Here is a 13,923-nt window from a genome sequence, read left to right as displayed (position 1 = left end):
AGCCAGGCAGCCTCCTGACCTGCTGGTTCCATTTTTCCTTGCTTGCATCAAGAGCCTCATATGCAGACCAGGCCAAGAAAATGGGGCTCCGTGAGACTGCTCAGGAGTGTCCCAGACTCGCGTCCCCAGCCCAGAAGGAAAAAGCTAGGGAAGAACAACCTAGGTCGACTCGAGGTAACTCCCAGTGGCTTGCGAAACCCACCTAGCCCCTGACCCACAGCCTGGCCGAGGCTGAGGGGGCTGTTTCGGCTGCTAGCCAGGTCCTGGGTCCCCATTCAGGCCCACTGGTGAAACAGCCAGCAAGGCCTCAATTGTATCAACATGTAAATGAACTGGGCTCAGTGGCTCATGCCTGTAGTCCCTGTACTTTAGGAGGCCAAGGCAGGAGGATCCCTTGAGCTCAGGAGTTTTTTTTTTTTGTTTTTTTTTTTTTGAGACAGAGTCTCACTCTGTCGCCCAGGCTGGAGTGCAGTGGCCGGATCTCAGCTCACTGCAAGCTCCGCCTCCCGGGTTCACGCCATTCTCCTGCCTCAGCCTCCCGAGTAGCCGGGACTACAGGCGCCCGCCACCTCGCCCGGCTAGTGTTTTGTATTTTTTAGTAGAGACGGGGTTTCACCGGGTTAGCCAGGATGGTCTCGATCTCCTGACCTCGTGATCCGCCCGTCTCGGCCTCCCAAAGTGCTGGGATTACAGGCTTGAGCCACCGCGCCCGGCCGAGCTCAGGAGTTTAAGACCCGCCTGGGCAACAGAGAGAGACTCCATGTCTACAAAAAAATTAAAAAATTAGCCAGGGCTAGTATGGTGGCTGACACCTGTAATCCCAGCACTTTGGGAGGCTGAAGCAGGCCGATCACCTGATCAGGAGTTCAAGACCACCCTGGCCAACATGGCAAAACCCTGTCTTTACTAAAAATACAAAAATTAGCCAGGCATGGTAGCATGCGCCTATAATCCCAGCTACTCAGGAGGCTGAGGCAGGAGAATTGCTTGAACCCAGAGATGGAGGTTGCGGTGAGCCAAGATTGTACCAATGCACTGCAGCATGGACAACAGAACAAGACTTTCAAAATTTTAAAACAGTATAAATGATCTCGAGTCTGTTTCGGGGCCCTGGACGCTGCTCTGAACCTCCAGTTCAGTCCTTGAACACAAAGGTGTCTTTGAAATTTGGCGGAGGTGTTTCTTTTTTTTTCTTTTTTGAGACAGAGTCTCGTTCTGCTGCCAGGCTGGAGTGCAGTGATGCAATCTCAGCTCACTACAACCTCCGCCTCCCGGGTTCAAGCAATTCCCCGGCCTCAGCCTCCCGAGTGGCTGGAACTACAGGTGTGTGCCACCATGCCCAGCTAATTTTTTTGTATGTTAGTAGAGACGGGGTTTCACCAGGTTGGCCAGGATGGTCTCCATCTCCTGACGTCGTGATCCACCCACCTCGGCCTCCCAAAGTGCTAGGATTACAGGTGTGAGCCACCGCGCCCGGCCTGACTGAGGTGTTTCTAAAAGTGATCCTGATTACCCGCCCCCCAAACATACCACACATACACTTTTGTTTGGTTTTAATTTGAGACAGGGTCTTTCTCCGTCTCCCAGGCTGTAATGCAGTGGTGTGATCTCAGCTCACTGCATCCTTGACCGCCTGGGCTCAAGCGATTCTCCCACCTAAGCTTCTCAAGTAGCTGGGACTATAGGTGCACACCACCACATCTGGCTAATTTTTGTATTTTTTGTAGAGACAAGGCCTTCCTATTTGCCCAAGTTGGTCTCGATCTCCTAGGCTCAAGAGATGCTCCTGCCTCGGCCTCCCAAAGTGCTGGGATTACAGGTGTGCACCCCTGTGCCTGGGCCCACACATAAACATAACTAGAGAGGATTTCTTGTTCACGTTCCACAGATGATGAAACTGAGACTCAGAAATACAGAGTGGCTGGCCAGGCATATGGTGGTCATACCTGTAATCCTAGCACTCTGGGAGGCTGAGATGGGAGGATCGCTTGAGGCCAGGAGTTCAGGACCAGCCTGGTCAACATAGTGAGAAACCATCTCTATTTAAAAATTTGAAGAAAATACAAAAAGATTAAAAAGGAAATACAGTGTAGCTCCTCTGTCACATCGTCACAGGTCACACTGCTGGTTGGTGCAGTCAGGATCTGAACCCTGTGTGACTCCAGATCCGAAGTCTTTCTCCTACATGGGCTGCCCTCCGAAGTGACCCTGGGTAGTGACTTCACGTCCGGGACCTTGGCTTGCTCATCTGGATAATGAGCAGGTGGGGCCGGATGGCTTCTGAGGCCCCTTCGAGGGCCAGCGGCCACTGCTCTCAGCACACGTGTCCGTGTTACCCTCTGAGTAAGAAAGGGGAGGGCTGGGCATGTACTCCGGCTGTCACTCAGGCCCCTTCCCTTTTCTGGTGTGTGTGTGGGGACGGGAGTGTCTTGGTCTTCCTGGCTCGGCCAGGTGGCTGCTGTCTGTGTCTTTGTGGGTGGGACAGGGCTGTGTCTCGGCTTCCATCAGTGGGGCTGGTGGCCCAGGGGTGCCACGTCTGGCTGCCCCAATGCGGCTCATTACCAAGATGAAAAGCTGGACCAGCCTAGCCGGTTTCCCAGCACTCCTGGGACCCGTCCCCGTTCCTGCAGGTTCCTGCCCCACCCACATTCCTGCTGGCCTCCTAGCATGGGGCTCCATGGCTCTCCAAGGGACACATGGTTGATTCCTGAGGCCAGCTAGATGATGGGGGGAACGCAGGACCTTTTGGGGCCTCTCATTCGGGACCCCAAAGCTACAGGGCGAAACGCTGAGACTGTGCCTCTGGAGGCCTGGATTCGAATCCCAGCTCTGCCTTGCTTGCTGGCAGTGGAACTGTGGCCAAATGATGGAATTTCTTTGTACCTCTATTTCCCCATCTGTAACTGAGTGAATTGCATGGTATGTGAATTCCATGCAATTCACTCATTTAGAGTTGTAATCCTCCAACTTTTGAGAACAATGCTACTTACTTAGAGGGTGGTAGGATTGATGAGCTAATATATATGTGACTTGCTTAGCCCTGGGCAGGACAAATAGCCCTCTAGGAGTTAACTAGCCCCTTCCAGGCTGCTGGGGGATTACCTGCGGCCGGCCAGCCTCCCTGGAGAATGAGACAAGAGGCAGGACCTGACTCGGGAGAGAAAAAACAAACCCCTGTCGTTTCTAAATGACACTTGTCTTTTTTTTTTTTTGAGACTGAGTCTCGCTCTGTCACCCAGGCTGGAGTGTGTGGTACAATCTTGGCTCCCTGCAACCTCCACTCCCGGGTTCGAGCAGTTCTTCCGCCTCAGCCTCCTGAGTAGCTGGGATTATAGGTACCTGCCACTGTGCGCAGCTAATTTTTGTATTTTTAGTAGAGACGAGGTTTCACCATGTTGGCCAGGCTGGTCTTGAACTCCTGACCTCAGGTGACCTGCCTGACTCAGCCTCCCAAAGTGCTGGGATTACAGGCGTGAGCCACCACGCCCAGCTGCCTTTTTTTTTTTTTTTTTTTTTTTTGTAGCAGTTTTACGGTGATATAATTCACATACCATGCAGTTCACTCATTTAAAGTGTTCAATTCACTGTTTTTGTTTTTTTGTTTTGAGACAGGGTCTCACTCTCATTGCCCAGGCTGGAGTGCAGTGGTGAGGTCTCGGCTCACTGCAGCCTCAATCTCCTGGGCTCAAGCAATCCTCCCCCCTCAGCCTCCCCAGTATCTGGGACCACAGGTGCGCATCACCATGCCCAGCTAATTTTTTGTATTTTCAGTAGACATGGGGTTTCACCATGTCGCCCAGGCTGCTCTCAAACTCCTGGGCTCAAGTGATCTGCCCACCTCGGCTTCCCAAAGTACTGGGATTATAGGTGCGAGCCACTGCGCCTGGCTCAGTGGTTATTAATATTGTCACAGAGTTGTCCAACCATCCCCATAAAACATTTTCATCACCCCAAAAAGAAATCTCATACCCTTTAGGAATCACTCTCCATTTCACATCCTCCTGGGCCCTGGCAACAACCCATCCACCTTCTGCTCCCGTAGATTCCTCCATTCTGGACATTTCTTACCAATGGAATAATATGTGAGCTTTTGTGTCTGGCTTCTCTCACTGAGCATAACATTCTCGAGGTTCATGAGGCTGTAGCAGTTGTCAGTTCTGCCTTCATTGTTTGGCCAAATAATACAGATAGACCACATTTTGTTTATATTTTCATCAGTTGATGAATATTTGAGTTGTTTCCACTAAAAAGTGGAAGCCAAAAGGCTACTATGAATCATGCTGCTGTGACTCATGTATGTACAAGTTTCTGTGCAGGCACAGATTTTTTTGTTTTTTGGTTCTTGGTTTTTATTTTCTGAGACAGAGTCTTGCTCTGGCTGGAGTGTAGTGGCATGACCTCGGCTCACTGCAACCTCCACCTACCAGGTTCAAGCGATTCTCCTGCCTCAGCTTCCCGAGTAGATGGGATTACAGGCACATACCACCATGTCCAGCTAATTTTTTTGTACTTTTCATAGAGGTGGGGTTTCGCCATGTTGGCCAGGCTGGTCTCGAACTCCTGACCTCGGGTGATCCATCTGCCTCGGCCTCCCAGAGTGCTGGGATTACAGGCATGAGTCACCGCGCCTGGCCCAGACATAGGTTTTCATTTCTCTTGGATAGATACGTAGGGGTAGGCTGGGTGCAGTGGCTCACGCCTGTAATCCTAATATTTTGGGCGGCCAAGGCAGATGGATTGCTTCAGCCCAGGGGTTCAAGACCAGCTGGGGCAACATGGCAAAACCTCCCTCTCTAAAAAAAAAAAAAAATACAAAAATTAGCTGGGCATGGTGCCAGGTGCCTATAGTCACAGTTACTCAGAGGCTGAGGTACGAAGATTGCTTGAGACTGGGAGGTCAACACTGCAGTGAGCTGAGATTGCGCCACTGCACTCCAGCCCGGGCAACAGAGTGAGACCCTGTCTCAAAAAATAAAAATAAGGCTGGGTACAATGGCTCATGCCTATAATCCCAGCACTTTGGGAGGCTGAGGCAAGTGGATCACCTGAGGTCAGGAGTTCGAGATCAGCCTGGCCAACATGGCGAAACCCCGTCTCTACTAAAAGTACAAAAGTTAGCCGGGTGTAGTGGTGGGCACCTGTAATCCCAGCTACTCAGGAGGCTGAGGTAGGAGAATCATTTGAGTCTGGGAAGCGGAGGCTGCAGTGAGCCGAGATCATGCTACTGTACTCCAGCCTGGGCAACAGGGTGAGACCCTGTCTCGAAAAAATAAGTAAATAAATAAGTAATAAAAATAAAAGAACACATAGGGGTGGACTTGCTGGATCTTATGGTGACTGTTTAACTTTTTGCAGAATTTCTAGACTGTTTTCCACAACTGTGCACCATTTTGCATCCCCACCAGCAAGGCACGAGGGTTCCGATTTCTACACATCTTTGTCAACACTTGTTACTGTCTGTCTTTTTTATTATAGCCATCATGGTGGATGAAAAGTGACATCCTGGTGTGGTTTTGGGCTCTTGGCATTTTAAATTAATCTGTGAAGTACCTACTGTGTGTTGGGAGCCCTGTAAGATCATCACATTGAGTTGTTAAGGGCCTGGAGTCTGGCTCTGCCATCTAATTGCTGGGTGACTTGGGGAGAGTTACTTAACCTCTCTGATCCTCAGTTTCCACACCCATAAATGGGGATAATAATACAATTACCCACCGTGCTAACACCCAGCTTGCAGGGTTGTCATGAAGATTGAGTCAGAAACAGTGAGGAGCCCAGCATGTAGAAAGTAAGTATTAGCCATTAGCTCATATTTAATGGTGGAGGTTGTTATTGGTGTGAGTTTCCTAGTATCCCTATGAGTGACTGTTAGCCCAGTCGATCACGTGCCTCTGGAGTGAGATTGCTGGAGGAGAGAATCGTGGTTCACAAGCTGTGTGACCCTGGGCAAGTGCTTTGATGTCTCAGAGTCTTGGTTTCTTCATCTGTAAAGGGGCACACGAACCTCCCCGGGGACTTAGGGCAACAATGCTATTGAGCTGGTGCCTGTGAATGTGAGGTCTGGCAAAGCCCACAGCAAGTGGCACATGCCCAGGATGCCTCTGTGGTCATCACCAGTGGACAGATGGAGAAGCGGAGGCTGCACGAGGGTAGGGCACTTGCCTGAGGCTGTCTAAGCAGCAAGCGGCGGAGTGGGCCGTGGGCCTGTCTCCTCATAGCTTCCTGCTGCCGCTCACGACTTTGTCCCACCAGGAGTCCAAGGTCCCTGAGGCAGTGGTCATAGCCGTACAACTCCCATGTCCTCTGGGGGGCTTCGGCTGGAACAGTAGGCCCGGCCAGGATGGAGTCCAGAGGTGGCTTTTCTTGCATCTGCCCCGGTCCATGAAACGGCTGGGTTGGGCGCTGGCCCTGTGCCTGAGGTGGGACTGGGCTCAAGAGAGACCAAGGCCCCTGCTTGAGCCACAGTGCAGACCCTAACAATGCACTGCAGAGTCAGGGCTTGACTATTTGGGGTGAGACTCACTGCCTCAAGGTGCAGCTGGCCCGGCAGATGGTCAGTGACTGGGGTGGGAACGTGGGGGTCCAGAAACTCACATTCTCCATGTGGCCTGCCAAAACCAGGAAGTGGGGGTTAGGGAATGAGGGAGGAGTCAGGGGTGGACCCCTGACCTGGATGTTCTAGAAGCCCAGCTTATCCCTTCTTACCCAGATCCTCCATCCAAAGCTCCCCGCTGCTGAGCCTTCCTGGCCACCCCGCCAAACACCAGCTTTCTTCACTGCAGGACTTGTCAGTGCCTTTGCTGGCTCATGAACATATCAAGGTGGGGTTTTCCTAACTGCCTTGACCAAGGAAGAATAAGGCTTGTAAGAGCTGGGTTCCTGGAACCCCACTTTGGGGCAGGCTGCCCCCAGTTGACCTTGCAGAAGGTGTGGCCTGGGTCCTGTTCCCTCAAGATCGCCCAGCTCCAGTGTATCCAGGTCTGCCACAAAGCCAGCCCTTAGGCAAGGTTTGGGACATCGGGGGATAGATTCTCCAGCACGTTTGCTGCTGCCATTTCTGCCCTCAGCGCCGCCAACATCAACAGCACCTGCAGTGCTGCTCCATGCCTCCAGTAGGTGTCCAGGTCCCCTGGGGAACCTGCAAAAATCGCAATAATAATACAGCTTCCTGGGCCCAGCTCTGGAGACCTGGGTTCAGCAGGTCTGGGTTAGTGGCCCGGAATCTGAATTTTTCACACTGGGCCCCAGAACCTTGACCCGGGGAGTGTCAGTCTAAAGGGCTGGTGGTCACCTCTACCTTGATGGTGAAGAACCCCACCCTGGCCCACCCCACGGGACATGCCAGGACCTGCCTTTCTATGGCCTGTCCTCACTGGAGCCTTCTGCACAGGAACGCCAAATTCTTCCTCCTGCTTTAGCACCCAGCCGACACCACCTCCTCCAGGAAGCCTTCCGTGACTACTGGTGTCCCCGCCCAGCCAGTCCAGAGGCTCCCTTGGGCATCCCCAGCCCCCAGGCCTGTCTCAGTCTCGTGACTGTTTCTATAAATACTGATTGCCTCCTGGTCTGTAGGGTGGATCAGGGAGGGAGAGGCTTGTCTTTGTGAGATGCCAGGCCTGCACACAGCAGGTGCTTAATGAGTGTGAGTAGGAGGAATCTTCTGCGTGCCTAGCCACACAGGCCCCACTGTGGGTCTTCAATGGAGACAGGGGAACTATCATGGCTGGCTGGCTGGGTGACAGTGGCTAAGCTGCTTTCCCTGTCTGGTGTCTGTTTCTTTCTTTGTTTAAAGAAAGCAACAGGCCGGGCGCGGTGGCTCAAGCCTGTAATCCCAGCACTTTGGGAGGCCAAGACGGGTGGATCACGAGGTCAGGAGATCAAGACCATCCTGGCGAACACGGTGAAACCTCGTCTCTACTAAAAAATACAAAAAACTAGCCGGGCGAGGTGGCGGGCGCCTGTAGTCCCAGCTACTCGGGAGGCTGAGGCAGGAGAATGGTGTAAACCTGGGAGGCGGAGCTTGCAGTGAGCTGAGATCCGGCCACTGCACTCCAGCCTGGGCGACAGAGCAAGACTCCGTCTCAAAAAAAAAAAAAAAAAAAAAAAAAGAAAGCAACAGACGGAGGCCGGGCATGGTGGCGCACGCCTGTAATCCCAGCTACTCGGGAGGCTGAGGCAGCAGAATCGTTTGAACCCAGGAGGTAGAGGTTGCAGTGAGCCAAGATCGTACCACTGCACTTCCAGCCTGGGTGACAGAGCGAGACTCTGTCTCAAAACAACAGAGGCAGGGCTGGGTGATCTCTAAGGCTCCTTGACAACTAAAATCACAAACCTTTGTTGAGACTTACTCGGCGCCCAGCTCTGTGCACAGCGCTTTAGCGGTGTGACCTCACTTCCATTTGTAACCCCCGCCACCCCGGTCCCGGGAAAGGTTCTGTTACTGTAGTCCATCGGATTGGGAAGCAGAGGCACAGAGAGGCAAGGGAGCTTGGCCAAGTCACACAGCCACTCAGCGGCTGATGGGCCCCAAGATCTGCACCCACAGCTAACCCCAGGGCCAAAGTCTTAACTAACTCCCATGATAGCATTTTCCAGAGTAGTTTGTATGTGGTTCTGGGGGACGGGGGGCAGTAGACAGATGTGACAGGAGGGGACACAGAGACAGTGAGGGAGAGGGCCAGGCTGCTTTCAAGACTTTTTTTTTTTTTTCTTTGAGACTGAGTCTCGCTCTGTCGCCCAGGCTGGAGTGCAGTGGCACGATCTCGGCTCACTGCAACCTCCACCTCCCGGGTTCAAGCGATTCCTGCCTCAGCCTCCCTGAGTAGCTGGCATTACAGGTGCGCACCCCCACGCCCAGCTAATATTTGTATTTTTAGTGGAGACGGGGTTTCACCATGTTGGCCAGGCTGGTTTCAAACTCCTGATCTCAGGTGATCCACCCGCTGTGGCCTCCCAAAGTACTGGGATTACAGGTGTGAGCCACCGCACCAGGCCTCAAGTCTCTTTCAGGCTCTCTGAGAAGATCAGGAGAGAGGCTGGGCCTGATGCCACCACGGCTGTCACACCTCCTGACTCATAACAGCGGGCAGCCCGGTGTCACCATGGAACCCAATGTCACTGCGTTCCCATGAAATTTATTTTGGCAGCTAATTCACTTGTGATGAGGGCTTCTGGATTTCCGTTTAAAAGGGGGAGAGCAAGTTACCTTTGTAAACACATTCATTTAACTCTAAAATAAAATGAGTAGGTTGAAAGAAAAACATCAGGTAATTAAAAATAAGACTGCTCACACAATAGCTTGTTCCCGAATGTTCACAGCAGCGTGATTCTCATGATGGCCCAAAGGTGGAAACGGCCCAGATGGTTGTCAGTTGTTGAATGAATAAGGAAAATGTGATGTAGCCATGTGACAGAATATTATTCAGCCATAAAAAGAATGAAGTTCTAATAGATGCCACAATATGCATGAAGTTTGAAAACATCATGCTGAGAGAAGGCAGACGCAAAAGGCCACGTGTTGTGTGATTCTGTTTTTATGAAATGTCCAGAATAGGCAAATCCATAGAGAGAGAAAGTGAGTTCCTGATTGCCAGGGGCTGGAGCAGGTGGGGAATAGGGAGTGACAGCTCGTGGGTGTGGAGCTTTGGGGTGATAAAAATGTCTGGAATGAGATAGTGGTGATGGTTGCACAATTCTGAATATGTAGTGCTAAAAACCACTGACTGTGTACTTTAAACAGGTGAATTTTACGGTATGTGAGTTATCTCCCAATTTTTAAAATATGGTGCGTTTTGCCAACATGGCAAAATAGAAGCATTAGAAGCTGGGTGCGCTGGTGGTGCCAGTGGTCCCAGCTACTCGGGAGGCGGAGGTAGGAGGATTGCTTGAGCTCGGGAGTTCGAGGCTGCAGCGAACTACGATCATGCCACTGCACTCTAAGCCAGGTGACAGAGTGAGACCGTATCTCTCACAAAAAATATGTAGGCAAGGCCTGGTGGCTCACATCTGTGATCGGCACTTTGGGAGTCCGAGGTGGATGGATTGCTTGAGCTCAGGAGTTTGAGACCAGCCTGGGTGACATGTTGAAACCCCCTCTCTACCAAAAGGAATGTAAAAGTTATCCAGGAGTGGTGGCATGTGCCTGTAGTCCCAGCTACTTGGGAGGCCGGGCTGGGAGGATTGCTTGAGCGTAGGAGATAGAGGCTAGAGTGAGCCATGACTGTGCCGCTATACTCCAGCCTGGGCAAGAGTGTGAGACTCTATCTATGGCAATTAAATAAACAAATAAATAAATAAATAAAAATAGAAGTATTAGAATGATCAAAGTGGAAGCTGGCCGGGCCCAGTGGCTCACGCCTGTAATCCCAGCACTTTGGGAGGCCGAGGTGGGCAGATCACTTAAGGTCAGGAGTTCAAGACCAGCCTGGCCAACATGGTGAAACCCCGTCTCCACTAAAAATATAAAAATTAGCCAGGCTTGGTGGTGTGCACCTGTAATCCCGGCTACTGGGGAGGCTGAGGCATGAGAATCATTTGAACCCAAGAAGTGGAGGTTGCAATAAGCCGAAATCATGCCACTGCACTTTAGCGTAGGTGACAGAACAAGACTCCATCTCAAAAAAAAATTTAAAAAAAAAAAAATGGAGGCTGACCCCCTGCCAGGCGCTGCCTTGTCTCTGGGGCTTTAGTGACGTTGCCCTACGGGAACAGCCCAGCTACCTCAAAGGCTCTGTGGGCAGCTCCTGCTCAGAGCGTGGGGCCGGGGACAGCCAGGGGATGGGGTGCTGGTAGGGGCACAGCCCCCACCCACCAGGCACCCCACCCATCTCCCCTCGGCTTCTGCCCGCAGCATCTCTAACAAGGAGCTTTCGGAGCTGATCGAGCAGCTGCAGAAGAATGCCGACCAGGTGGAGAAGAACATCGTGGACACGGAGGCCAAGATGCAGAGTGTGAGTGCCCCCGTTCCTGCCCGGGTGCCCCTGTGCTACCAGCCCCGTTCAGGACCGAGGTCTGTTCGGAATCAGTGATTCCCGCCTAGGGGTGATTCTGGCCCCGAGGGAACATGCAGAGACAGTTTGGTTTTCACTGTTTGGAAGGAAGGTGCTCCTGGCGTAAGCTGGGGAGGGGAGACGGTTGCCGCTGAACACCCTACCATGCAGTGTAGGGCGGGGCGCCGAGGTCAGGAGGCCCTGCTCTGCGAGAGGAACCCAGCCATTGTTGTTAATACCAGTACCTGCTGGATACTAAGTTCCTCCCACTTCCTGGGCCCTGTGCAAAGCATCTCCTGCCTGGAGGACTGCCATGGGGTCAGGCTCTAGGGAAGCAGCCCAGCCTTGTCCTTGCTGGGTGACCTTGGGCAAGTAAGTCTTGGCACCTCCCCATGAATGGGATTCTCTCTAACTGGGCAGGAGTGATGGTTCCCACCTGGCGGGGTGGTTGTAAAGATTAAATAGATTATTCAGGTAAAGTGCAGAGCTACTATCATTAATATCATTCTCAGTGCTCATCCTGCTGCTGCCAGCACTCAGGGTGCAGGTCATCCTCAGCCTTTTTTGGAGAAGAGAGAGAAAATAGCTACGCAAATCACTTTCCCCGCTCTGTGCCTCAGTTTCCCCTTCTGTTACATGGGGATAACTGCCCGGTGGACTCAATGGCACGAAGCCTCTGTACCCTGCGGGACTCATAAGCCTCTGGAATGATGACCTCTTCGAGCCTTCCACCAGCGTCAGCCTGGTGCGACTGGGTTGATGCCCGTTTTGTAGCCTGGAGCAATTGAGGTTCAGAAGGGACTGGGGTGATGAGTCAGTGACAGAGATGGTGCTGGCATTGGCCCGGAGGTGGAGTTACCAGATTTAGCAAATAAAATACAAGATGCCCAGTAACATTTGAATTTCAGAACACAAATCATGTTTTAGTAATGGGAAAGCCCATGTATTATTAGGGAAAGGCTTATGCTAAAACACTATTTGTTGTTTATCTGAAATTCAAGTGTAACTGGTGATCTGTACGTCATCTGGCGTCCCTATGCGGCAGATGACTAAGAGGTGGGACCAGGCCAGGTGCGTAATGACTCACGCCACTGTAATCCCAGTACTTTGGGAGGCCGAGGTGGGCAGATCACTTGAGGTCAGGAGTTTGAGACCAGATTGGCCAATACGGTAAAACCTCATCTCTACTAAAAGTACAAAAATTAGCTGGGCGTGGTGGTGCACACCCATAATCCCAGCTACTCAGGAGGCTTAGGCAGGAGAATCGCTTGAACCTGGGAGGCGGAGGTTGCAGTGAGCCGAGATTATGCCACTGCACTCTAGCCTGGGCAACAGAATAAGACTCTGTCTTGAAAATAACAACCACCACAACAACAACAACAACAAAGAAAGGTGGGACCAGAGGAGTGGGAGGCTGAGGGTGGGGAGGTCAGGAGGGAGGTCAAGGTCTGCTCAGGCCCAGCCATAGATGTCTAACCCCCTGGCTGCCCCTGATGGCCCAGTTGCCTACCCTCTGAAGGCCTGTCCACAGCAGCCAAGAGACCCAAGTTGGTGGGTGGGCACAGTCCATGGGGGTGCAGGGGGCAGGTAAGTGGAGACTATGTTCTCCGCCACCAGCTGTCCCCTGCAGGGGCCCCAGGAGTGGGCCTTGCCCTGGCCTCCTTCCTGGGTTCCCGCCCTCCATGCCCTCCTGGGCCTCCACCTCCTGCCTCTCTGGCCTCTACCTGTTCCCTCCTGTCAGTTCCCCTTGTCATTTGCAGTTTCATCCCCTGCCATCTGAGGCTCCCTGTGGTGGTGGATTTTTTCTTTATTAAATGAAAAACATCTTTTGGGGGTGTCACTCTTTTTTCCTCATAATAAAAATAATATGTGTTCGTCACACACATTTCAGGACGGATAAACAAGCATAACAAAGTAAATTAAAATCATGAGCCAGGCACGGTGGCTCGCGCCTGTAATCTCAGCACTTTGGGAGGCCTCGGCAGGCAGATCACCTGAGCCCAGGAGTTTGAGACAAGCCTGAGCAATGTGGTGAAACCTCGTCTCTACAAAAAATATGAAAAATTTGCCAGGTGTGGTGGTGTGTGTGCCTGTAGTCCCTCCTTGGGAGGCTGAGGTGGGAGGCTCACTTAAGCCCAGGAGGTTGAGGCTACAGTGAGCTGAGATCACAGCACTGCACTCCAGTCTGGGCAGCAGAGGTAGACCTTGCCTCAATCAATCAATCAGTCAGTCAATAAACTCAATCATGTAGAATTCCACCACCAGAGGTATCTATTGGCTATTAACATATTGGTGTATATCTGTTTGACCTTTGTGTGTGTGTGAGAGAAACAGAGGGAGAAAGAAGGAAGAGGGTTTAACCTTCTAATTTTATTTTCCTGGAGTAATGACTTGAAATAGGTAATTTTGAACCATTTGAACCATTTTTATTTTATTTTTTGCAGAGACAGAGGTCCTTGCTGCTATGTTGTCCAGGCTGGTCTTGAACTCCTGGCCTCAATCCATCCTCCTGCCTCAGCTTCCCAAAGTGCTGGGATTATAGGCGTGAGTGCTTGGCCTGAACTATTTTTCTTTCTTTCTTTCTTTCTTTTTTTTTTTTTTTTTTTGAGACAGTCTCACTCTGTCGCCCAGGTTGGAGTGCAGTTTGCTATCTCGGCTCACTGCAACCTCCGTCTCCTGGGTTCAAGTCATTATTCTGCCTCAGCCTCCCAAGTAGTTGGGACTACAGGCATGCACCACCACGCCCAGTTAATTAATTAATTAATTTATTTATTTATTTTCAGTAGAGATAGGGTTTCACCATATTGGCCAGGCTGGTCTCAAACTCCTGACCTCGTGATCCACCCACCTTGGCCTCCCAAAGTGCTGGGATTACAGGTGTGAGCCACCGTGCCCGGCCTATTTTTTTTAACTTCAATTGAACTCACTTGAAAAAAGA

At 51.7% G+C, this 13,923-nt stretch overlaps 1 protein-coding gene across 1 annotated transcript in view; it reads left to right on the top strand.

The window, feature by feature from the left end:
- Positions 1-13,923, top strand: part of PPL (periplakin) — a 57,974-nt gene that overhangs the window by 17,577 nt on the left and 26,474 nt on the right. The window contains exon 2 of the mRNA XM_028840625.2: positions 10,847-10,946. Coding sequence (XP_028696458.2) covers positions 10,847-10,946 — 100 coding nt within the window. The remainder of the gene's footprint in view (positions 1-10,846; positions 10,947-13,923) is intronic.

This window comes from Macaca mulatta, chromosome 20 (genome assembly GCF_049350105.2).
Source record: "Macaca mulatta isolate MMU2019108-1 chromosome 20, T2T-MMU8v2.0, whole genome shotgun sequence".
Taxonomy (NCBI): Eukaryota; Metazoa; Chordata; class Mammalia; order Primates; family Cercopithecidae; genus Macaca; species Macaca mulatta.
The sequence above is the reverse complement of the archived record's forward strand: the minus strand, read 5'-3'. Positions and strand labels throughout refer to the sequence as shown.